We start from the raw sequence: 24,769 nt of genomic DNA on the forward strand, positions 1-24,769 counted from the left end.
AAAACAAGCTAAGAAATACCAGGACGAAGAAATGGCTGGGGTATTTCCACTTTTACCAGTACAGTTCTTTAAAAAAAAAAAAAAATACTGCTATGGAACAATCCTTTTTTACACTATGAATATGTATTACTCACATTGTTTAATAAAAAGCTGACAGGCTGGTAGCTGGGCAGGAAGTTAGGTGGGAAAGCCAAACAGAATGATGGGAAGAAGGAGGGCAGAGTCAGGAGAGATTCTAGAAAGCTGCTCATAAAGCAAGAGGACAGGTAAAGCCATGAGCCACGTGGCAATACATAGATTAATAGAAATGGGTTAATTTAAATGTAAGCATTAGCTAGTAACAAGCCTGAGCTATCGGCTAAGCACTTGTAATTAATATAAGCCTCTGTGTGTTTATTTGAGACCAGGTGCTCCGGACAGGAAATGTTCATTTACAGATACATTTTTATGATTTTTATCAGCTTGTCATCTAGTACAGCATTCACACCTGAAGCTCTAATTTGTTATACTTGTTATACTTCAACATTTAAGTACTATATATACACATATTCAAATTTAAGTTCATTTATTTTATATGCACAATGATATTTCAAATTTCTGTGCACACTCCTATAAAAACTTGAATGTACTGAACAGGTTCAATATCAATGTTGTTATTGGGAGAATTTGACACTAGAATCAAAAAGATTATACAGGCCTAACCAGAAATCAATGGTACAAATGTGTTTATCAATCCATCTTTCAAAGGAATTTTTTGTTGTTGTTGTTCTTACAAAGAGCCTGTAAAGATAGTGTGAGCCTTTTTCAAGCAGATGAACAAAATAAATCCAAAAACCATTAGTTAATATCTCTCAAATGGTGAGATTTTTAAAAATTAACAAAATCCCAGTTTCCCATTCATCCACTCTCAGTAAGTAAACCACATTCTTCCCAAAACCCATAGACTCACATTATGGTAAATAATTCTAATTGCTTTTGCAATTTAAAAGTTTTAAATGATTCTGTTTAAAACAAAGAATATTAGGAATGCAGAGACAAACACCATAAGCAGGCTGGCCCATTCATTCAATCACAGTCCATTGTTTTATAAACTAGTAACTTCTCGGCCACTTTCCACTAATATTACATTCTCATTACTTTTCTAACCTTTATGTTATTTTATTATATGTAATATTCTTATTTCAAAAGTGATCTAAGTTTAATAGAGAAAATCAGAGAACAGTAGTAGGACATCAGTCACCTGACTCCACTTTCCAAAAGATAGAAGAGAGAAACCTGCATTCAGAGGAGGCTCAGGTCACTCACAGGGGGCAGTACAGCACAGAACTTAGAGAGGGATTCTGGAGACAGCTGGCTCTCCATCAGATATTATCCTGGCATACATACTAACGAACATAAGAGAGTCTGTCTCAAACAAGGTACAACGTAAAGAACCAACACTGAGGTTGCCCTCTGACCTTCATACCATCCCTGGGTCTACCTAGCCAGGCAGCATAGCCTACTAGGCAAGTTCCAGACCAGTGGGAGATCCTGCCTCAAAAAATAAAAGAAAACAAAACAAAACAAAATAAAAGGAATTCAGGGTGCCTTATGGTTTGTCTCTGGCCTCCTACACAGGCAGACACATATGCACAAGTATGCACTCACATGTCCACACCTGTTACATATATATGCATACATACACACACCCACAAAGATACAATATACAGAAAAGGGACAACACCCAATATATTAAGAATATTAAATAAAGCATATTACATTGTATGTTATATTGTATAAAGTACCCTATAACCTCATTTCTCAACTATTTCAGACTGTCTTCTCACCAATTAGAATCATTTCTATATGTTCTGTCTTTTTTAATATCAACATAGAATAGTAGTCTCTTAGGAGCTGCAAGAGGCACTGTGAAAGAAGCTAGAAAAACGTAAAACCTCATTATACTGGTCAGGGTGACCTGCTGTGGACTAATCCACAGAGGAACAGAGGATTCCAGCCAAATCAGTTTCTTCCCCATCATGAGGGAAAGAAGTCAGAGTAGGCTAGCACTCTCCAGATGCCCTCTCTAACTGGTATGTGACAATCCAGGACATGATCCAGAAACCATGTGAAATTTTTCTTTAAGGGGGTGAGGGGCTGCCAGCACTATCTCTGTAAACCCAAGAAATAGCAACATAGCCAAGTAGTTATAGTTAAAGAAGAAACTCAAGAGACTGAAGAGATGAGAAGGCTCGATAGACAAAAGCACCTACTATGAGTGCGAAGACTGGAGTTTGGGTCCCTAGAAACAACATAAAAGCCAAGTGGACTGGCAATATAGCTACAATGCCAGCACTCAGGGGACAGAGACAGATCCTGGGGGCAAGCTGGCTGCTGTAATAGCTCTAGCTTCAGCAGGAGACCCTGGATGGTAAATGGGGACAGCAATCAAGGAAGACCATCAACATCAACCTTTGGTCTCCAGACACACATATACATGTGAACATGCACGCATGCACATGTACACACACATACACATGCAAGCAAGCATTAAAAAGAAATAAAAACTCAAGCTTTAAAATTGTAACTTTAAAAATGCTATAAAGGAGATAAGCATAGTGGCACAAGCCTGTAAACCTAACACTTGAGAGACTGAGGAAGGAAAATCTAGAGTTCAAGACCAGCTTGAATTAATAGTGAGACCCTGTCTCAAAAAAAATCTAGAACTTGCTATAAAGTATCTATGCATTGCTTCACAATCTTGATTCAGAATCAGAGACGTAAACCATCCGTGGTGTCCAATACATTATACTAGATTTCAACAAAGCTCAAAGTCAGGAGTTGGTGAGAAATCAGTAGGGGGATGCTGCAAAGGACAATGCTCTCTATCTAATCCATCACATTTCTACTTCCAAGTGATACTCTGAATCCTATGGTTCCACTAGTTTCCCTCTGAAAGTCTTGACTTCCCTGATTCCATGCACCATACAAGCCTTCCAGTCAACCACATTTATGCCCAATAAACCATTAGCTCCATGACGGGGGGCAGTGGAGGGGGCCCTACTATCATATCTTCATCTCATATTATCTTTCTCACAGTGCAATTAACATATGAATTAACCACTACTCACAGTTATTAAATTGCATTATAGTTTAAGCAAATTATGTACAGTTGCCAGTTCTGGTGGCACACAGTATTAGTTACTGGAGACTGAGGCGCGAGAATTACAAGTTTGAGGCCTGCCTGTGCTACAGAACAAGTTCAAGCAGCCTGTGAAACTTAGTAAGACCATGTCTAAAAATTAAAAGTAAAGAAAAGCCCTGGTGACATAGCTTTTAAAAAAAAAAGAAAAAAAAACCTGACTACATAAAGTGAACTGTGAGCTCAAGTTGTGAGCAGCTGCTCAAAACATTGTTTAAGGGTCAACTGTATCATTTGCTGTATATAACACAGTATAGAACGATAAAATTAAGTTAATTACCATATGTATTTTTCATACTTTTTCCTGGTGAAAATACAATCTACTATTCAATGTAAAAGGATAAAATACATTGTTGTTTGATATAATCACCAGTGTTGCAAGCTATAGCTACAATATTGCAACATAGTTGCTAGCTATGGTTACCATGTTGCAAAATGGGTCTCTTTAATGTATTACTCCTTCCAGCTGAAATTGTGTATCCTTTGACCAACATCTCTATCGCTCCACCTCCCCGTCCCACTATACTACCCCTCTTACTCAGCCATTTTATACTTTAGGAGTAGAAAGGCTAATACAGTCATCCTTCGGTATCCATTGGGATTGGTGCTAGGATTACCCCCACTCACCACCGGATACCAAAATCTACAGATACTCTAGGCCCTTAGAGAAAATAATGTACTGCATACAGCCTATGGGTTTCTTTTAAAAGACTTAAATAATCAATCACATTACTTATGAGACCTAATACAGTATAAATGCAATGTAACAAGGTCTCAATATTATACTAAGAAACAAGAGGGGAAAATATGTGTGAATGTTTGGTAAATCTACAACTTTCCATCTGTGGCTGTGGTTGGTAGAATCCATGGATTTGGATTTGGCTCCCCATTAACAGTGGTACTCATTAACATTGGTACTCATTAACAAAGGTACTCACTCTTGTGAGCCACAAGGTGACTGAGTAAACTTAAGGTTGGTGTGGATACATTGTTTCCTATCATTTAGCTACTTGGATCTCACACTGCTGGTTTCAAGTACTTTCTTCATGAAATACAACTGTTAGTAGTTCCTCAAATGAAAACTATGAACTACCTATTTTGTCTTTATTTCACTCTTACACTTGAATATTATCTATTTGGATACAGATCTCTAGATCAGTTGCTTTTCTCCCTCAACACTCTGAAGGTATTTCATCATCTTCTATAATAAATACCTGCCATTTTAAGCATCTGTTTACCTTAGATTGGCTTTGTCTACTTTGCTAGTGTTTCATCTACTATCTATCTATGAAATTGTTTTTATCTTTCATGGGGCCCAATGTACTTCTGGAATCTAAGATCTCACGAAAACTTTCTAGGGTCCTAGTAAGATGACTCAACAAGAAAAGGCACTTGCTGTGCAAGCCTGATGACCTGGGTTCAATCCCAATACCCACATAATGGTTGAAGGAGAGAAAAGTTGTCCTCTAAACTCTATACAAGTGCCATGCTATGTATACACCCATCCACATACATCATATACAACAACAATAACAAAAATAATTTCTAAAATCCTGCCCATTATGTCTTCTAGTAGTATCTCTTATGTTCTCTTTCTGAGAGCTCATGAGAGATGATACTGGATTGTCTCATTCTAAAGTTCATGAATCTTTACCACTCGTTTTCTGTCTCTCTATCCCTCAGTACTGTATTCCAACCAATTTCCTCAAATCTCCTTTAAAAAAAAATCAATAGTTTTCTCTTCAATTATACCTACTTGGCTGTATAACTTATCCATTGTGGTTACTTTTTAAAATTTAATGACCATAATTTTCATTTATAGAAGTCCTACTTGGTTCTTTCCCAAATCTATTGTTCACTTTCTAAATCTGTTCTTTCATCATGGTCTATTTTATCTCCAAAATAAGTTCAAATAAAGTCATCTCTTTCATGGGCCCTACCATCCCTACCTCCTGAAATGCCATCTTCTGTTTGTAACATCTTCCAGTTCTCCTTCGCAGTGACCCCTTTCCGTGTGCAGCTGGGACATGCCTGTACTGCAAGCTCATCTTTAGCATGAGCTTCTTCTGCAAGAGTCATGCCCTTTCATTTGCTCTACAAGACTGTTTTTCAATTTGGGGTACTCAATTATTTTCCATAGTTCTGGACCATATTTTGTGCTAATTTCTTGATGTAAGAATTAATTGCATTGTAAAAAAAAAATGCTAAATTTGACACATGCACACCCCAACTGTGAGTTTCAGGTTTTGAGATGTCTTTTTCCTCCTACTTGTCACAACCCCCAGAAGACAGCAAGTTTCTGTGTCCTTTCCCAAACTAAAAGGTAGGTTTTTTTCAGTCTCTTAACAGACAGCATAACCCTTCAAGATTTAACGCTAAGGGCCTCAACTCCACTTTCCAACATTATACAAACCTCAGGCCAAGTCTTTTGCTCTTTTAGGAAACATGCCATCACTTCCACTACCCCAAGCCCTTGGGAGCTGTCCTAGGTTTGAGGCTACAAACCTCAAGCTCCCCGGTACAGCCCTAGTACATAGCTTTCTTCTCACTTCTGGCACCTGGAAAATTTCAAGCCAAGATTGTGCTTGATTGTTTTTGTTATATTTTGACCATAACTTCTCTGTATTTATAGCAGCGTAGGTATTTGAACTCTCTATGTCAACTCTGGTAGCAATGTTTCTGCAAGTGTTGGTATGTACAAAATATAAAACTGAAGTAACATTACAAAATTGTAATAATACTTCTCATTCAGCTGTGACAACAACCTGTATTTTCTTTCCATATTTTCTTTTTTAACTTTCTTTTTTATTATTTGTGTCTTTCACATCATGCCTCCCCACCCATCTCCTACCACCAAAAATAAAACAAAATAAAATTTAAGAGACAAAAAAGGAGGGGAAAATCTCATCATGGAAGCTGCAGTGTGACACAGTAAGTCACTCAGTAAACCCCTTTATCCATACATTTTTACACGCAGGAGTTCATCACAAAGAATCATTCATCTGGTTCAAGGCCCCTAGTCCCTGCTACAACATGGACACTGGGCTCTCACTGGGACTTCCTAGACATCCCATTGCTGCCCTGTATCATAAAGATCCAGCAGCCCTGGGTCTGCAGTACCAACACACACACACACACACACACACACACACACACACACACACACACACACACCACAGATGTGCTCCAGCAGATCACATATGGGGTGGGTGTTGGAGTGGGCCAATATATAATCCTGGTTCTGGGGCTGGGTAGTTGCAGGGTTGGTAGCCCGTCAGCTCTCCCCTGTCTTTTCTGCCAGGGTGAGCTCTCCAGCACTGGCCTGGCTAGTTCACTCTTTGCAGCAATGAGCAAGGGGCGGGGCCAGTTCTCCAGCTTTAATGTCCTCAGAGTTGGTTCTCCCATATCTACACCTTCAGAGCCAGCTCTACTGTGTTGCCCAGGTGAAGTGTAGGGGCCACTCTCTCGAGTGCTGCAGTTAATGAGGGGCAGGATGAACATATTTCAAACTTAGAAAAAATATTCCCAAGGTGTTTTAGGATCATCTCATCACTATGCATTCTAAACACTTCACAGTTTTTCCTGGAGATTTTCCACAGTAAGAGAACACACTGTGGACTCCACTTGCTCCTGGCACATTCATTCTGTGATCTATTTTGCACTGTTAAAACCCAGCAATACTGTCCTAAAAAAGATCACCATTTCCCACCAAATCAACAATGCCAGGAGCCATTTCTTGGTCCCCTTATTAGTCATATCTCTACCATAATACCATTCAGGATGTTCCATGACAGTACCACTACCCTGTCAACTGTTTATTATTTCTATATTATCACATCAGTTCCCATCACCACACTCTTTCCCTCTGCAATTCATCTGGTAAACCACAGCAAGGCAACTATTAGTATAATGGCTTCTTAGTCATTTCAATTGTTCACAGTGCCACTCTGTACTACAGTAACTCATTAATCCCCAATACTATGGGGCCAGGGAGTGAATAAAGTGTGATTCCTGTCTACTGAAGCATAAATAGCAATAACAGTGCCTAACAATGGCTGAATGCTATGTACCAGGTAAGATCTTAACACCTTATCTGTAATCATATCAACTGATCCTCATAACAGCTATATGAAATAGGTAAAATTAACAAACAATCCTTCAAGGCAACAAAACGAGATTTAAAGATGATTAAGGGCTTGGAGATGGCTCGGTTGGCAAAGTGTTTCCTGCACAAACAAGAGGGGCTAAGTTTGTACTCCCAGAACCTACAGAAAAAGATAAGTATGGCAGCATACTTAATCCTAGTTCTGGGGAAATGGATCCAGTTCACTAGCTAATCAGCCTAGTCAAATTAGTAAGCTCCAATTGGTTCTGTGAGTGACCATTTCAAAAAAGTAATATGGAAAGTGATTGAAGAAGACACTCAACATTGAACTTTGGCCTCCACAAGCATGCGTGCACACACAGGAACAGGTACACAAGTAAACACATTGTGCTGGCTAGTTTTATGTCAACTTGACACAAACTAGAGTCATCTGGAAGGAGGGAACCTCAAGTGAGAAAATGCTTCCCTAAGATAAGACTGTAGGAAACCTGCAAGTCATTTTCTTAATTAGTGATTGATGTGGGAGGGCCCAGCCCATTGTGGGTGATGCCACCCCTGGGCATGATGCTTTTGGTCATGGTGTCTCTTCACAGCAATAAAAACCCTAACTAGTGAACATACACACACATACACAGGACTAAATAGCCCACCCAAGTAGTTAAGTCAGTTTTTGTGTCTGCCAAAGCCATCCTCTTAAGCAATATACTAGTGTCTCCACAAATAGCTATACCCAAAGTTTAGGCCGCTCCTCTAACTCAGAGCTCAGCTTCTAAACAGTTGTCTGGAAGCTTCAGGAAACCTCACACTAATGTGTTCAAAACCTGGATCGTGACCATGCTGCCCAAACAAGGGTCCAAGCTCAGGGAAAACCATGCTCACCAACTGATCTTCCTAGAAAGAGGCCTGAATGTGGCCTGTGACACTTCCTCATTCATACTCCAATGGACTACCCAACTCTGTTTTGTGCCCCTAAATCCTAAACTCTACCCAGATCTCCAATATTCTGGCTGAATCTGCTACTTCCTCCCACTTCTACAGTTGACTGCTTCTCAGTCTCTACAGGCATCCTTCTAGTTTCTTCTATACAGTCTCACTTTTGCAATAGATGGGATGCTTTATCTCCCTTGAGCTAATAATTCAAAATACAAACCTGACCCTGGCACAGCAGTGCTTGTGGAAAACCCTAACTCAGGAGGTTGAAGCAGATGGACTGCAATTCCTAGGCCAGCCTCGACTACATGGCAAAAAAAAACAAAACAAAAAAACAACTGATCACTTCACAAAGCCTGGGCTCAGGACCAAAGCTTTCAGTCAATCCTTATTTGAGGATCTAAAACTAGAAACGCAAAGACTGACAACAGCTGGCTTTCAGCTGTGCAAAGAAAACCATGAGTCAAGATGACAGCGGCACAGAAGGAGCAGACCCATGAAAGAGGGCAGTCTTCGAGGGTGCGAGTGGGTGAGCAGGTCTATCTCTGTGTTACTGTGACTAAAACCCAGAGCCTCACACATACCAGCATTATTCCTGGGCTCTCATTCCTGAAGAAAAGATAAGTCCTGAACATGTCCAAATCTGTTGAGGTGGCATCTGCTAGGTACATTGTGACTCCCTTAGATACTTCCAATAAAAATCTTCTTTTTTTTTTTTTCTAGTCCTGAAGAAGTTCAGGCTGAGTTTCTAGTTTGTGCACACACAGGATACTTACCTAAGAAAAAGACTCTAAAAGAGCCAGGATGACAGTTAAATGGGGGGTGGGGGGTGGGAATAAGCCTGTGAGGCAAACACAAAATATATTCTACTTAAAGCCAAAGTGCCATCATCCAGCAAATACATAAATATGTTCAACGTTTATAAGCTCATGACCTCCTTTCAAAGGTGTTACAGAAAATGCTTTGGGGTAAGAGCCACATTTGTTTGTTTGTTTAATGTTCTGAAATTATTACTGCTTACACTGGGAGCTACAGAAAAGCTGAATGAAAATACAGAGCAGAAGCATGGACTACACAATGAGAGAAAAGATCAAGTTGCATCCCTGGAAGCTCATTTCCTTTGGGAATGGTTAATATGTGTGCTAGTGTAAAATAAATAAAATCTTTTTCTAGTGACATGGTACCACTATTCAATTTCCTGACTGGGATCTTACATTGCCAGGTATTACCAATTCATGGTGGTTTTAGCCCAAAAATGTATATATAAGTATACTGAGAGATGGTGTGCCACAGACATTTTAAATAAATAAATAAATAAAGCTGTGGAAACAACTGCATCCTATATAAACACCTTTTCTGTTGCCATCTGGTGGTTCATATATAAATGCAATGCTGCCATGCACATTATAGAAGAGCTTAGTCAGGAGTAATCTCAATCTCTCCTGCATCACACCTACCACCTGGAGACAGTCAAGCTGCAACTCCCCTTCAATTTGAAAGTGGGCCTTTCTCACAAGAAAACCACCAATACACACAAAGGAACTCTGGAGAAGGCTATTCTCCCCTGAGTAGGATCAGTTACCTGTGTCATACAGAATCCCTTTCTATTCCAAACCTGACACACATCCCCAGGTCTAGTAGCTAAGTGACCACCACCCATTATTGTCAAAAGTCACCAAGTGCTGAAGTCACCAAATAGCCATATTCCTCCAGAGCTCAGTCATTCTCTGGTTACTGCTATTTTTGTTTTTATTTTAAAAAGGCCATTCATCCTTGTAAAATTGAGCTTCCAAACTTCTCTTGGTAAAGAATCAGGTATAGAGTATACAGAAAGTTCTTAAAGAGAGAAAAGAAAACAAAACATTGTACCTGAGGACAATTTTGCCTACAGTAATTAGTTCCAGAGTCCCCTGTAGCCCATCATCTAAAAGCCCACATCCTCCGGAAGCAGCCTTGTCCATTTTAAAATAATAACTGTTTTTAAACAGCGAAATCTAGCTGGTGAGATGGCTCAGCAGGTAAAAGCATGTACTGTACAAGACTGACAACCTAAGACTGATCCCTGAAAACCATAGTAGGAAGAGAGAACCCATTCCTGAGAGTTGTTTTCTGACCTCCTTCCACAGGCAAGTGCAGCATAAACACGTCACCACACATGCTCACGGGTGTGTTCTGATACACACATACATGCACATCTACATGTGCACATATACACAATAATAATAAAAATGAAAATAAATAAAAACAGTAAAATCAAAAACATCCAGAAGGGGCTAGAGAGATGGCTCAGAGGTTAAGGGTGCTTGGTGCTCTTCCAGGAGAACAGAATTCAGTTCTCAGCACCCATATCAGGAAGCTCAAAACCCTGTACCTCCAACTTCAAGAAATCAAGTGCCCTCTTCTGGCCTCCAAGGGCACTTGCACACACATAGCACTCACACATACATATACATACATACAAACACAACTAATTTTTTTAAAACACTGCAGAAACCATAGTCTTACCAAATATTCAATAAGCTAATTTCCACAGATCAGTCAACTAATAAATTTAGTTGACTGACAAGTCAGTTGTCAAGAACTTGAATTATTTAATTGATAGCTATTAACTTCTCTAGACACTGTATATCAATAGAATGGCAGCTAATCCTGTTAAAAGTGAAAAATTATTCTAGAGATAATTTTAAGTAATTTTTAAATTACTGATGGTCACTGTCCAGTAAATCTAAACATCCTCATGGCCATCATTATTCCATCTCTGTTTAAATTTCTCACTGCATTAATTGCCACCAGATTTAGATTAGTCATGCTCTTTTTTCTTCCAGCCATTTAGATAAATAAATGTCTCCTATTTTAAGAATATTTATTTCTCCAAACTTCAGGCTTACATTGATAAATTAAAGCACTAATTTGTTTTACAGAACCTAAAATTTTGAGCATGAACCATTTCAGGCTGTAGTAAATCTACCCCATGTTAGACAGCAGCACCTAAGGAGAAATATTACATTGCACCAGTTGTCTTCAACACTATATATATATATATATATATATACACCCCGACAATAGTGGAATGAAAGGAAGCGGCTCCCAGGAGCTAAGACATATGGAGTTACAGAACCCCAGACAACAGGCACACTCGGAGACTCTGGAGACATGGAGGAAGGAGATCAACACAGAGAAGGAGAGAATCAGGGCAGAACGATCCCGAACATCCTCTCACTTACTTGTCTAAGCTCCACCACCACCACCTTTTCCAGGTGGGCAAGTAGGCTCAGGAGAGGCTAGCAGCCTTGCTCACACTGCAGGTGGTTTCAGACTGAGATAAAAGCCAGGGCTACAGACACTTAGCCCAACACTTTTTCCACCTGCCACAGCCATGTTTCTAGGAAAGCTTTAGAGACATTATTTTCATTCTCACAGTGTGGGAGATGGGGTCAAGCTGATGCCTTAGTCTCTGACTTTGGAGCTGCCTGTCATGGGCCAAACCTTGTACCTACTGGAATAGCAAAGGTATAAACACACAGCAACGTTCCCGAGTTGTTTGTTTGTTTGTTTAGTTGTGTTGTTGTTTTATTTCTACACAGTGCGGAGAGAAAAGAGTGTTAATGTAATGAAGCTGTAAAACTAATAATTTCTCCAGAAGGTCTCAGGTGTGAAACCTGTAACCAGCAGGAAGGTATCTATTGAAGAAGAAGAGACTTCTACATTCCAGGAATCCAGTGAAAGGCTTATCACAGTTATTTGTGTTACCATGGATGGCAGGAAGTGTCAGAACAATAGTCCTAACTTACAAAATACATTCTCCCTCAGGATTAAGATTACAAATATTTATACACTCTTATTAAAAGAGATACAAAACTTAGGAGGAGTTCTACTGTCTTGTTGAAAGACTGAAATCAAATTAATTCATTAAAGAAACTATATGAACTTAGAATGCTCATATGCACTGCTGCTTACTAGGAGTATTTAACCAAGTAATGATATGCATATTAAAATTTTATTTTTAAATAATTCATTGACTGCCTATAGCACACCTCTCGAACTATTTTCAAAACCACCCTCAGCTGCACTCAACTGCCAAGCATGGTACTCATGGGATCTTCTCTATCAATACCATTTTTGCTTAGAAAATCCTAAGCCAGAGCCTACACAAATCTCAATGCTCCTCCTTACACTGTGTCCATCCCATGATATAATTTTAGTGGGTGGCTATCACTAACCTGACCTCTGGGAACCCCTAAAGAAGGCCAGAAGGAGGCAGAAAAATACCATATAACCTGAAACTCCAACCCCACGTGGCAACAAAGACACAAGGACTCTTAGAATGGAAACATAAAGTGTAATTAAGGGCAAAGCTTGTATCATGTAGAACCAGCCACATTTGCAGTCTCCACTTTGTCTCAAGCCAGTATTTAGGATACAGGACTTCCCAGCTGGATGCAGTCCCAGCAGGTGGCTGAACTTAACTGTTTGTTGTTAGAGAATGCACATGCTACAGCAAAGCAGTAACCAAAAGATCTCCTGGCGCCTTACATTCTCCACCTCTGTGTACATTAAAGTAGAAAAAAGAATTTTCCAAATGTTCTCAAAAAAATGGCATGTTTACTTCCGGTGGTCCACCCTGGAGTGGCAGCACAATGCCCACTTAACTGGAGTCCAAGCTACAGTGTAAAAAGAAAAATGAGTGGAGAGGGATACCAAAGTGGCAACAACTATTGTATTAGGGGACAGGGTTGGATACACAGAAGATGGTGTGCACATTTCTCTCCTCTGGCCTCAGAATCCTCCAATGTGATTTTTATTGGCTCCTGATGATGACTGGGAGGTAAACTGAAAGTCTCTGTCAGGTCAGTCCATAGACTATTTAGAGTTCCACCCACCACCTTTCTGCACTATGGATCAGAGTGTATTCCTGTTTTCTTCTCTCCTTCCAAAGGCACAGGCTCCAGGGAGAGCCAAGCTATGTCACAGATCCTGAATCAGGCTTTTCTTTCAGGCTCCCCCAGTACTCCTCCTGGAGCCTTGAGCAAATCAGTTAACACCTGGAGTCCTCACAGATAAAAGAACAAAATGCTACCTTTCTCCAGAGTTGTTCTAACCTGTGAGATGGCTCAGTGGTAAAGGTTTTTGTCACCAACCTGACAACCTGAGGTCAATCCCTGGGACCATCATGGTGGAAGGAGAGAAGCAATCCTCACAAGTTGTCCTCTGTCCTTCACACTGGTGCTCTTGTACATGCACACTCACACACAGATGTTTAGAAAAGAGTGGGGGAGGGGTGAAGGATAAACTCATCCTTGGTTCATAAGGGACCATTAAAGTGGCTACATGCAGACCTCATAGAAAGGGACAATAGTTTACCCAATCAAGTGACTAGTGGCCCTCTGTTAAACCCACAGTGGTCTAGGAAGATTCGATTCAGTGTCTGAGCACTAAGTATAAGCCTCTAGTGAAGCAAGGTGGTCTGGAGCCCATGCCCCAGCTCCAATTCAAACTACAGAATTAAGGAATTGGTTCAGAGGGTAAGAGGAAGAAGGGACCACAAAGCACATATGGATTAATGGAAAACAATAAGAGCTCAAAGGGAGGCTAGACTTGCAGTGACCTCAATTAACACTGCTTTGTTACTTCCCCATCAAACAAGTGGCAGAAAGGATAATTAGCAGATTTTACCCACAGCTGGGAAATGGCATGAGGAAAGTGGCTCAGACCATAGGAAAATTGGGTAAGAGTGCCAGCAAATTCAGTGAGATTATGGGATTAGCAACACAAGGATAGAAGCAAAATAGAATATGACAAGCTCACATGTAGAACCCCCTTTTTAAAAAAATATATTTCTGTGTATGGGTGTTTCCTGAACATATACCTGTGCATTACATGTGTGCAGTGCCCTCTGAAGCCAAAAGAGGGCATCAGATCCCCTGGAACTGGAGTTACAGATAGTTGTGAAAAGCCATGTGTGCTCTTAACCATTGAGCCATACAGAACATGGAACCTTTTTAAATATATTCTTTTGAGACCTAGCATGTCTGGTGTGAAGCCTAGGCAACCGTACTCTTTCAATTTCACTAGCAATAAACTGGGTATGGTGGTACATGTCACAGAATCCAAGAACTCAGGATGTAGAAGTCGGAAGTTCAAGGTTATCGGTAGCTACACAGTGAGTTTGCGTGGGGAGCCTGTGTCACAGGAAACCCTGTCATATAAATAAATGTCACTAATGATTCTAATGCAATCCTCAGAGCAGCACAAGGCAGGAGCTGAACAGTTTCATTAGCAAGGGACACAATGCAAACTAAAAGGACTGATTAGAAAATGAGCCCAGGACCCATGCAGGGTTTGAGCGAACACAGATTCCAGGTCCATAAAAGCCACTAAGATCTGAAGGCTTGGGGACAAGATTAAAGGGGGAATGGAGTCTCACAGAACAGCGGTTCCCAAACCTGACTAATCATTAGAACCAACTGGGGAGTCTAGAGATCCTACTGCTTAGCTCAAACCTCAAGTCAACAAAGTCTAGAAGTCCAATCCTGCCTCAGAGCTCCCAAAGGATTCTAGTGTGCAGCCAAGCTGTGAAACACTGGCTTAGGGAAGCTTCCAGAAAGTCAGCTGGTAACTGGAGTGAGACAAAAAGCAATGTAGCCAGGGATTCTCAAGCGACAGTGGACATGAGAGTCACCTGGAAAGCACTTGGTGGCTCACCCGAAATGAGCTGGTCCTGCATACCCTCAAATGTCCACCTGATTGTAATGCAGTATTTGAGAAGAGAAGATCCAAGAGACTGGAAATAACATCTTTTTTGAGACAGGGTCTCTCACTGAAGCCAGAGCTTAGCAATTTTGCTAATCTGATTGGCCAAGCAGCTCCAAGGATCTGCCTGACTCTGTCCTACCCCTCCCTCAGTGTTAGAGTCATCAGGACTTTTAAGTGAGTGCTATGGATCTGAACTCAGTTCTTCATGTTTGCCCAGCAAGCATTTTATCAATGGAGCCACCCCAGCTCCAGAGAAACAGAATTCTCCAGCCCAAGACACCCCTGTCCCTATGATGCATCCCTTGCCTCAGAAGCCCTCTTTCTGAACCACTCATACTTGGTGCACAGCATAAAGAAAGCATGCATTGCCACCTGCCTTCCAGAACTAACAACCTGGCATTTTAAAAATCCAGACGAGTCATGAACAATTAAACACACACCAATAAGCAGAGAATATAATTTCCATTTCCATGTACAGAGAAGAAACTGCAGTACATCCTGAAGTTACACTTGTAAGATCCAAACCTGGTGCTTTACATCATGGCCAGAAATCTATTCCCTGCTTGTAACTTCAGCTATACATATATAACTTTTAGTAAACATGTTGCCCTCATTGTCTGCTAGAAATCATGACCAAGCCGACCCATAGGAAGTATCCTAAGAGGAAAACCCAACAGAGGAATTAGAAATGGCCTTAGATAGATACACAGTATCAATATGGCATTATGACAGTTTCAACTTAGTGGTAACTGTTCCATGCAAAATGTTACATTTTATCTGAAAGGATTCTAGAGAAAGCATTCCTGTGCATATGACCAACTCATCATCTCATCAGAAATCTCGACAGCGGCACCGGAATTTTCATTTTCAAGATACATGAGGTTTTGTCAAATGGTGACATCTCCTCTGTAATATGAATTTTCAATACGATATAAAAAATGATGGATATATTACACATTTCACATAGCACAAAGAACAGAAACCTGTCGATGAATTTAAAATTTGTGACAACCTATTTGAAATTTTACACTAAAAGATCTGCATACTTTCGTGCACCATATAAATGTGAAATGGGTGCCTGTGTTTTTATTGGCAAGAAGTAATAAATGATTCCTCTCTTTGAAAAGTATGGCTGTTGCCTAGTACATGTATTTATAAAAATTAATAATTTTCACTAACATTATAATTGTGAAAGGGCAACACTTTATAGGGCATGCAAGGTGCAGCTGATAAACTCTAATACACTTCAAGGGCTGTAGCAGATCTTTCCCACTGTTCAAAGTGGTGTGCCAATCTTCAAATGTATAGGTGACTGTCGTCAAGTGAAAGTCACTTTCATTTTTGAGAAGAGAAACTGAACTCCATCTCTGAAGGTCATCCTAAGTGATCTCGATTTCTTCACTTGAACCTGGTTCCTCTGACAACCTACAGATTCCATTTTACACAATCAGTAAACGCTTTTCCTTCTGGATAACATCCTTAGGTAAAAGGTGCCAGAAAAAAAGTGAAATGAGGATGTTAGGTGTGGAGGGCTAAAAGTAACCAGAAACACGGTGATTTGTTTCCATACAGAAAACATGAAAGGGGGCATTTATCAAAATCTAAGAGGAAGAGGGCTGCCACCCAGATAACATTAGATAAGCTCAAATAAGAATATTAAGTTATTAGAGTCTTATTAAGCTATCTCATTGTAATTTTGAAGTCTGACTTTTAAGTATTGTATTTAAATCACTGGGGTTTTACCACACGTAACTTATGGCACAAATAACAAAGAACACGGCTCTTCATAATTTAAGTATAATCTACCTGTTTCCTTCAATCTCCAAATACTCAACGCCTTACTTTGGTAAGCTTCCAGGATACAAGAAATGAACTCGAAAGTTAATTTTTCTAAACTACCAAGAGCAAACCAGGTTCACTATTTGTTTTAAAGACTCCATCAAAAGTCATGTTAACACGATTATGTCTGGTTTTTCTGTTTTGAGACCAGCAACCTCCCCGGGGAAGAGGAAGCTGACTAGCACATGTATGCTTGAGGTTTAAGCAGGGGAAATCCAGATTTAGGAGGGAAAGCTCTTTCGGGAGAGAGTCCATCTCCATTTGCAAAAGGTCACCTGGAATCCGCAGATCCCCTTTCCTTATTTTGGAGAACACCTCCGTGTTCCAAACAGAAGCCAACCGAGGGAGAAAAACAAAGCCCGAGGCAAAGCTGTGGGCTCTCAAAGTTTTGCTCCACAGAGTGAGTACTAGGCACCCACTTGGGGTGAGGCATCAGGACTAGGGGAGGGGAGGCAGCCCTGGGGAGAAGGGGGGGAAAGAGCAGCTGGTGGTGACTGGCACTTGATATTTGAAGTCCACCGCGGATGTCACTCATCGTTAACAAGACTCTGCGGTGCAGACTCAGATACGAATCAGCTCGTGTTTTAATCAGTGCAATAGGACGCGCTGGGCGTTCTTTGAAGCCACGGTGGCTAGGGCTCAACTTTAAAGGTTCTTCCAGGGCTCCGATTTAAAAAAAAAAAAAGAAGAAGAAGAAGAAGAAGAAGAAGAAGAAGAAAAAGAAAAGAAAATGCAACACACAACACACAGGGCGCATTCTCCAGCTACTGGGTGTCAGCGCGCTCCGATTGCGGCGCGGATTAGAGGAACACCGCATTAACCCTTTAGCTGCCTCCAGACCTAGCGACCCGCAGTCCCGACCCGGTGATTCAGAGGATCCCGACCCTAAACGCTCGCAAAGTTCCCAGCGCTGCGCCGAGGGGCACCTACAACCCCGAGGTCACTCCAGGCTGCACTCACAAAGTCTACCCTAGAGGATCCACCCCAGGCGGCGCGCACCCCCAGAGTCCACGCCAAAGCTGTCCACTCAAGCAGCGCCCATCTATGGAGCCCATCCAAAGTGCCAACACCCTCAGGGCCCGTGTCAGGGTTATCTGCTCCAGTAGTGTCCATCCCCAAAGTAAACCCCAAAGATATCTATCCATAGCCTACTCCAGGCTGAACGCACCCCACAGGATCCACCTCAGGGGTGTCAACCCTAAAGTCCACCAGAGATGTGCACTCATATAATCTAGGGAGTGACCGTTCAAACAGTCCGTCCCAGGGGTGTGCGCTCTAGTATTCCAGACCCCTATGGCCTAGCCCAGATGCATCCATTTCTAAAGTCCACCCCGGGGATGTCCATTCGTAATACAACCCATGCCAGGTGGCGCCCACTCCAAGAGGCCATCCCAAGGGGTGTGCACCCTCACAGCCCAGCTGAGAGGTGTGCATCCATACTCCACCTCAGGGGTGTCACCCCAAGACTGTGCAACCCTAAAGCTCAACCCTGAGGTATCCACCTGCAAAGTCACCTCAGGGTTGTAAACCCGTAATATAGTTCACTCCAAAGGTATCACCTCAAGATTGTGCACCCCTGAAACTCAGTCCGAAGGTATCCACTCAAAACAGCCCATCCCAGATGGCACCCACAAAGTATACCACAGGGTGTCACCCCAAGATTGTGCACCCCTGAAGCCCAGCCCACAGATGTCCACTTGCAAAGTCACCTCAGAGATATCCATTCATAATCTAGACCAGGTGGCGCCCACAAAGTTCACCCCTGGGGTGTCATCCCGGGCGGCGCGCGCGCTCCAAGAGTCCACCCCGGGATTGCGCACCCCTAAAGCCAAGCCCGGGCGGCGCCCACAAAGTCCATCTCGGGGGGGGTGTCACCCCAGTCAGGCCCGCCACCTACCTTGCGCCAGCACCCGCAGCAAGTGCAGCTGGAGCAACAGCAGCGCCCACCACCCGCGGCCCGGCCTCAACTTTGCCGCCCGCCGGCCCGCGCCCGGCCCGGGGGTCTGGGGCGCCGCTCGCAGCCCGGGGCGCTCGGGGTCGCAGTGGTAGCCGGTCCGGCTCTTCCGCGGCCGCCCGGGCCCCGCACGCTCAGGGGGCGCCGCACCGCCGCCGCCCGCCACGGAGGGCCGGGCGCGGGCCATGCCGCGGAGCCGCCACCCCCGGGCGCCGCGGGACGGGCAGGGCGGGCGGGAGCGCGCAGCCCCGCGGAGGCAGCGGCGGGCGCGGAGGGGCGGCGTCCGGGCTCCGATGAACCGCGAGCCGGGCCGCGGAGAAGTTGTCAGCGAGCTGGGGAAATGCCCGGCACGTCGCCCTCGCTGCTCGCAGCCGCGCAGCGCCGGGCCCCGCAGCGCTCTCTGAGGGGAGCTGAGCAGAACGCCTCTGCCGCCGCCTCTGCCTCTGCCGCCGCCGCCCCCGCCCGGCGCTGAGGAGAAAGTGCGCCCGCCCGCGCGCCGGCTCTCGCCTCGGCCGCCGCCACCGCCGCGCCCCATTCACAGCCCGGCCGCACGCGCCGCCCGCGCCCGCCGCCCGCCTCTGATTGGCCGAGCCCCGGCGGCTCTCGCGCCTGGGACCCGCCCCCACGGTGCTCGCTTGTTTTCAAACTCGCCGCGCCCGCCCGCTTGCAATTTCGTGCCGGGGCCCAGAGCGACTTCCCGCGCCCGCTGCGCCCCCTAGGGACCCTCAGCGGGGATTGCAGCCGGCGCGCCGTCTCGGCACGCGCTTCCCCGGCGGGCTTGTCTGCTGGGGTGTGCTCCGGCGGGGCGGTGCCTATTCCCACACCCGGGGGCCCTGGAGTCCTGCGGGTGGGATGACAGGTGTGGCGGCCCTCGGCGTCGCAGGCCCAGGCGTTCCAGAGGGATCCGCGAGCGGAGGGCGGGTGGGCACACCCCTCCATGAGTCCCGGGAGCCTCCCTGCTTCCAGCCAGGGACTCTGGTGCTGGGGTGGTGAGCCAAGTTGCTGTCATGGCAAAGGCGAAAGGCGCGCGATCGAGTTTGCAATTCCCAGCAACCGGAGGCACCCGTGGGGTGCAAACACTCAGCCTGTTCTGAGGAGTGGACATGGCTTTGGAGAGGCGTCCAAGGTCATGCGTGGCCTGCAGGACCATAGCACAGGGCGCTTCCCGTTGCGCCGTGGGAGGATCTGGAGGAAGGGCCTGCTGGGGGAAGGATAGGACATCCCAGGGTCTGGGGAGCCTTCAGGGGTGGAGGGGTGGGGTTGGGCGCGGATCCTTAGCAGCATGTGGTATCCATTAGCTGAGTTTATGGGGTGAACTCAGCACGCTGGAGCCAAGAGGCTGGGATTTTTTGGGGGGAGAGGAGCTGGGAGGTGACAGTTCAGTCCTATGTTGTTGGGAGTTGGCGGAGAGCATGTGATGGTGTTTGAGTGAGGTCATGTATGATTAGAAGGCCAAGGAGACAGGGAGTGTGCCCAGCAAGGCGCTGGCTCCCTAGAAAGTGCGCTGTGTCAACTTACAAGTAATGTTGTGTTGATTGTCCCAGCCAACAAAAAGCCCCAGGCAAGGGGTTGAGAATTGTAAGAGCCAATTCCTGTTTGCAGAGCCCTTGTATTGAGCTGACTCTAGACACGGGCCTGTATCTATAACAACTAAGGAAAGGTGGGGAAACTGAGGCCCAGGGATGGTGGCAGATGGAGATGGTGAGTTAGGAACTGAGAATCCAGTCTTTGCCTTTCGCCCTTTCCTACACAAACTACAAAAGAAAAAAAAAAGCAAAGGAATAAAAATGCAGCCAAATATGCCCTGTTCTCTAGATGCCAAGACTCCTAAAAGGGCAATGGTTGCCAGAGAAGAGAAGTGTCCCCTCAGCCCTGGCACCCTGAGAACATGTGGATTTTGACTGGGAGTAGAGGGAGGCGTATTTGTAATTTCTGTTGCCAACTATGTAGGCTTTTACAAACTTACAGGATTATGTAAAAGCCAGGAGCATGGATAAATGAGCAACATCTGCTGTGCTCAAGGAACTCGGGGCTGGCCAGCAGCACCATCTCACCCACCAAACTGTTGTCATTGATGCTTACAAAGGTGACATGACCTATCCAAGGTCAAGGGTGCAGATCTTTTCCTCCCCACCTTTAAGTACCTCTACTTTGCTCTGAGATGGGGGGCGGGGGCGGGGGCGGGGAGCAGGGTGTTGAGTATATAACTGTGGGGCAGATTTGACCTGGTGGGTTAGCTCTGCTCTTCCAAGTTGTGAAATTTGGGCAAATTGCTGAATGAGTTTCTGGAAAAAAGTTGGGAATAATTCCCATCTCTGTTGCAAGAAAATGACCTAATCCACACTTAATAAAGGCTCGTCTCCCTTCCCCTGCTCCCATGTGGCAATTCTTGCCATGAAACACACTCACTCTGCCAGGCCCAAGTTTGCCCTGCAGCTCAGCTTTTCCAAATGCCTATAACATATATTCTTGTAACCTTCTAGCGTGGGCACCAATGGGACTCCAGCAGCTTCTTGACTTTTGCATACTCCAGAAATGTCCTCAGCCTCTTTCTTTGCTGTGATTTAGCTGGCAGTTAGCAGGAACCTTCATGCAAACTTGCTTGCAAAAGACAAAACCCGAGTCAGGGTACGGTCGGTTTATGGGAGATCAAGATAGAAGATGTCACTGCTACAGAGAAGGTCTGGGGACCCCTCAGGGAAATGTTTTATTTCAGTATCGTCCTGGGAAAGTGAGGCTCTATTACGGTCTCCATCCTGCAGCAGAAGAAATGAAGCCGGAAAGGTTTAATATATGCAAACCAACCGTGCTGAACCCAGAGCAAGAATCTGGGTCTCCAGAGTCCTCCTACAAGTCTTTCCCCGCCAGCCTATGTGCCTTTTACAAGACCCATTAGTCACTATCTGGACAAGTGTGCTTGGACGATAGCTAGTATTTCTCAAAAACAAAATAATAATAATTAATAATAATACTAAGAGAGCCAGGCATGGTGCTACATGTCTATAATCTCAATACTTGGGAGGTTGGGCAAGAGGATCGCCAGTTCAAGGTGAGCCTGGGCTATGTGGTGAGATCCTGTCTCAGAAGTCTGAAATAGAGGCTGGGGAGTTAGTTCAGTGGAGAAGAGGGCATGCTACATAAGCACTGGGCATGAATCCCCAACACAGGAAGTAAAAAGCCAGGTTGGGCCATGAGAGCCTATAACCCCAGTGTTGTAGAGAGTAGAGACAAGAGGATGGCTGGGGTTTGCTGCCTCCAGCCTGGTTCCAGGATCATCATACAAACCATACAGGAACTCACACAATAAAATAACATAAGATCTTAAAAATGCAAACTAGTAATACAAAAGGGCCTGTTTATAGTGCTGGGGAGAAGAACTAGAGAAACGGGCTTGTGACATTTCTCCCCAAACACCAATTAACCTTTCACTTTAATTTTACCCAGCCAACAAAGCCCTCAAAAATGAACATTTTAGTTGTGTATGTCTTCCTTTAATACCCTTTAGCTACATATTTTATGACACCAAGACCCAGAATTCATTTTCCCTTTCGAAAACGAACTGTAAGTAAGACCTGGTAATGGAAGCCGGTCACCCCAGCTACTCCAGTGGCTGAGGCACGAAGGTGGCAAATCCAAGGCCAGTCTTGGAGTTAGTGATCCTGTTTCAAAAAAAAAAAAAAGAAGGCCAACTATATAGCTCAATGGTAGAACATAGGTCCAGCACACATACAGGTCCCGTGTTCAAATCCTACCATGGAAAGAAAAAAAATAGTGATTCTCTACTTTCTAAGAAAGTAGAGTTTCCAAAACAATTATTAATTACAGAGAGAAGAATCCCTAACCCCCAAGTTAGAATGGTCACTAAGACCATCAGCATCTTCCCCTTGTTAGGTTTGATTGATAGATGGATGGATGGATTGACTGATATGGTGTTATTTTGTAGGGCAGGCTGGCCTGTGTAGCAGAGCCTGGCCTCAAACTCACAATGTTTCTCCTGCTTTAGCTTGCAGGAATGACAGGTGTGCACTGCCACACTTGGCTAACCCTTGTTGCAATCTAAAGCCTGACTGGTATAGATACCCATGGACCATCAGCTCCACCTGGGGACCGATGCAAAACTCCTCAGCCCTGCCCTGGGACTGCTGGATCCGAGTACAAACTTGAACAAGACTTCCAAGTGTTTTCTATTTCTTTTGTGAGTCACCAATTGTGTCTTTCATGTCTCTTGGAAAGCTGGGGGTTTTGTTATTTTTAAAATGGTTCTGAGAATGAAGTCAGGACCTTGTGCATGTTGAGCAGCATTCTACCATTGAGCTACACTACACCCTCACTATTCTGGGCAGGTCTTCTATCACTGAGCCTCACAACCAGACAGCCCTCAGGAAGTAAATAAGACAATGCACGGCATGTCTCTTGCTCCCTTCTTTCCTTTTGTTCTGTCCTTTTTTTCCCCCTTTGGTTTTTTGAGACGGGGTTTCTCTGTGTAACAGCCCTGGCTGTCCTGCAACTTGCTTTATAGACCAAGCTGACCTCAAACTGCCTGCCACCTGCCTCTGCCTTCCAAGTTCTGGGATTAAAGGCATGTACCACCACGCCCAGCTCCAACCTCTTCTTATAGAGCATGACAAGAACAGAAAGTTTTTATAAATCATAGAGATAGGATTTTTTAAAGAAAATATGCAATTTCCTAAAACACCAATAGATATACCTGTATATGAATTAAAAACCCAAAGCATCCTCATGATGAGATGGGGGCTAGATGAAGTATTAGCATCTATATCAACAGTTTTTCCTCAATAAGAAAAATAAATGAGCAGACGCTATAGGAAGCTGAGGGGCTGGAGAGATGGCTCAGTGGTTGAGAGCGCCGCTCTTGCTCAATGGTAGAACATATGTTCAGGCTGAGTTCAGGCTGCTCACAACTGCCTGTAACTCCAGCTGTGGTGACCCAACACCCTCTGCTCTCTATGGGCATTGCACTCACATGCACAAATGCGCACACATATACATATACTTAAAAACGAAAATAAAAATCATTGTTAAAAGAAAGAAAATACAAAAAGAAAATAACACTTCAAGAAACACACAAAATATGGATCCAAAATATGAAAGCTTGAAGTCATATAAAAATGTTCCAAGACTTTGGAGTGGCAAGTGTTTGGGACACTCTGTGAAAATAGGCATTCATATGTTTTTGGTAAAAGTAAAAATTGAAGAGCCATTCTAGAGAGAAACCTAGACTTTATAGATGAACTTAACTTTTGTTTCTTAAATTAGCATATAAAACGGCAGGGTTTTGTTAGGATAGTTTCATGCATTCTTTGTTTTTGTTAATCCTCCTCTGCTCCTCCATCCCCAAACATGCTCCTATTGGTCTATCTATAGCTCTCTCTCTCTCTCTCTCTCTCTCTCTCTCTCTCTCTCTCTCTCTCTCTCTGTGTGTGTGTGTGTGTGTGTGTGTGTGTGTGTGTGTGTGATCATTTTTGTGACCATACATGTGGAGGGCTGAGGTTAATATCTGGCATCTTTCACAATTGCTCCCCACCTCATATATTGAGGCAGGTCTCTCATGGGAACCCAGAACTTGCCAATTTGGCTAATCTCACTGACCAGCTTGCTCCGGGGTGCCTTGTCTCCACCTCCTGAGCACTAAGATTACAGGCAGGCTGCTACTCCCACCCAGCAATTGCGTGAGTGCTAGAGATTCGAACTCCAGTCCTCAATCTTACACAGCAAGCCCTTTCACTGCTGAGCCATCTCCCCAGCCCCCAGTAGCTAAACTTTAAATATGAATTATCATGTCATTACACCTCACCTACATTTAAGGCTTTTCATTGTGACATTGCTAATAATAGCCCCAAACATTCAATATGGTACATTCACATAATAAATGACTGTTAAGAAATAGTTCCAACAAGTTAAAGAATAGAGTCTATGGCCCCAATGAAGATAGCTATAACACACACACACACACACACACACACACACACACACACACACACACACA

At 43.8% G+C, this 24,769-nt stretch overlaps 1 protein-coding gene across 1 annotated transcript in view; it reads right to left on the reverse strand.

The window, feature by feature from the left end:
• Sdk1 (sidekick cell adhesion molecule 1) overlaps window positions 1-18,949 on the reverse strand; it is a 970,126-nt gene extending 951,177 nt beyond the window's left edge. Inside the window, exon 1 of the mRNA XM_052754191.1 lies at window positions 18,706-18,949. Coding sequence (XP_052610151.1) covers window positions 18,706-18,949 — 244 coding nt within the window. The remainder of the gene's footprint in view (window positions 1-18,705) is intronic.
• Between the last annotated feature and the right edge of the window lie 5,820 nt (window positions 18,950-24,769).

Source organism: Peromyscus californicus, unplaced genomic scaffold (assembly GCF_007827085.1).
Source record: "Peromyscus californicus insignis strain IS unplaced genomic scaffold, ASM782708v3 Scaffold_2__1_contigs__length_46816999, whole genome shotgun sequence".
NCBI lineage: Eukaryota > Metazoa > Chordata > Mammalia > Rodentia > Cricetidae > Peromyscus > Peromyscus californicus.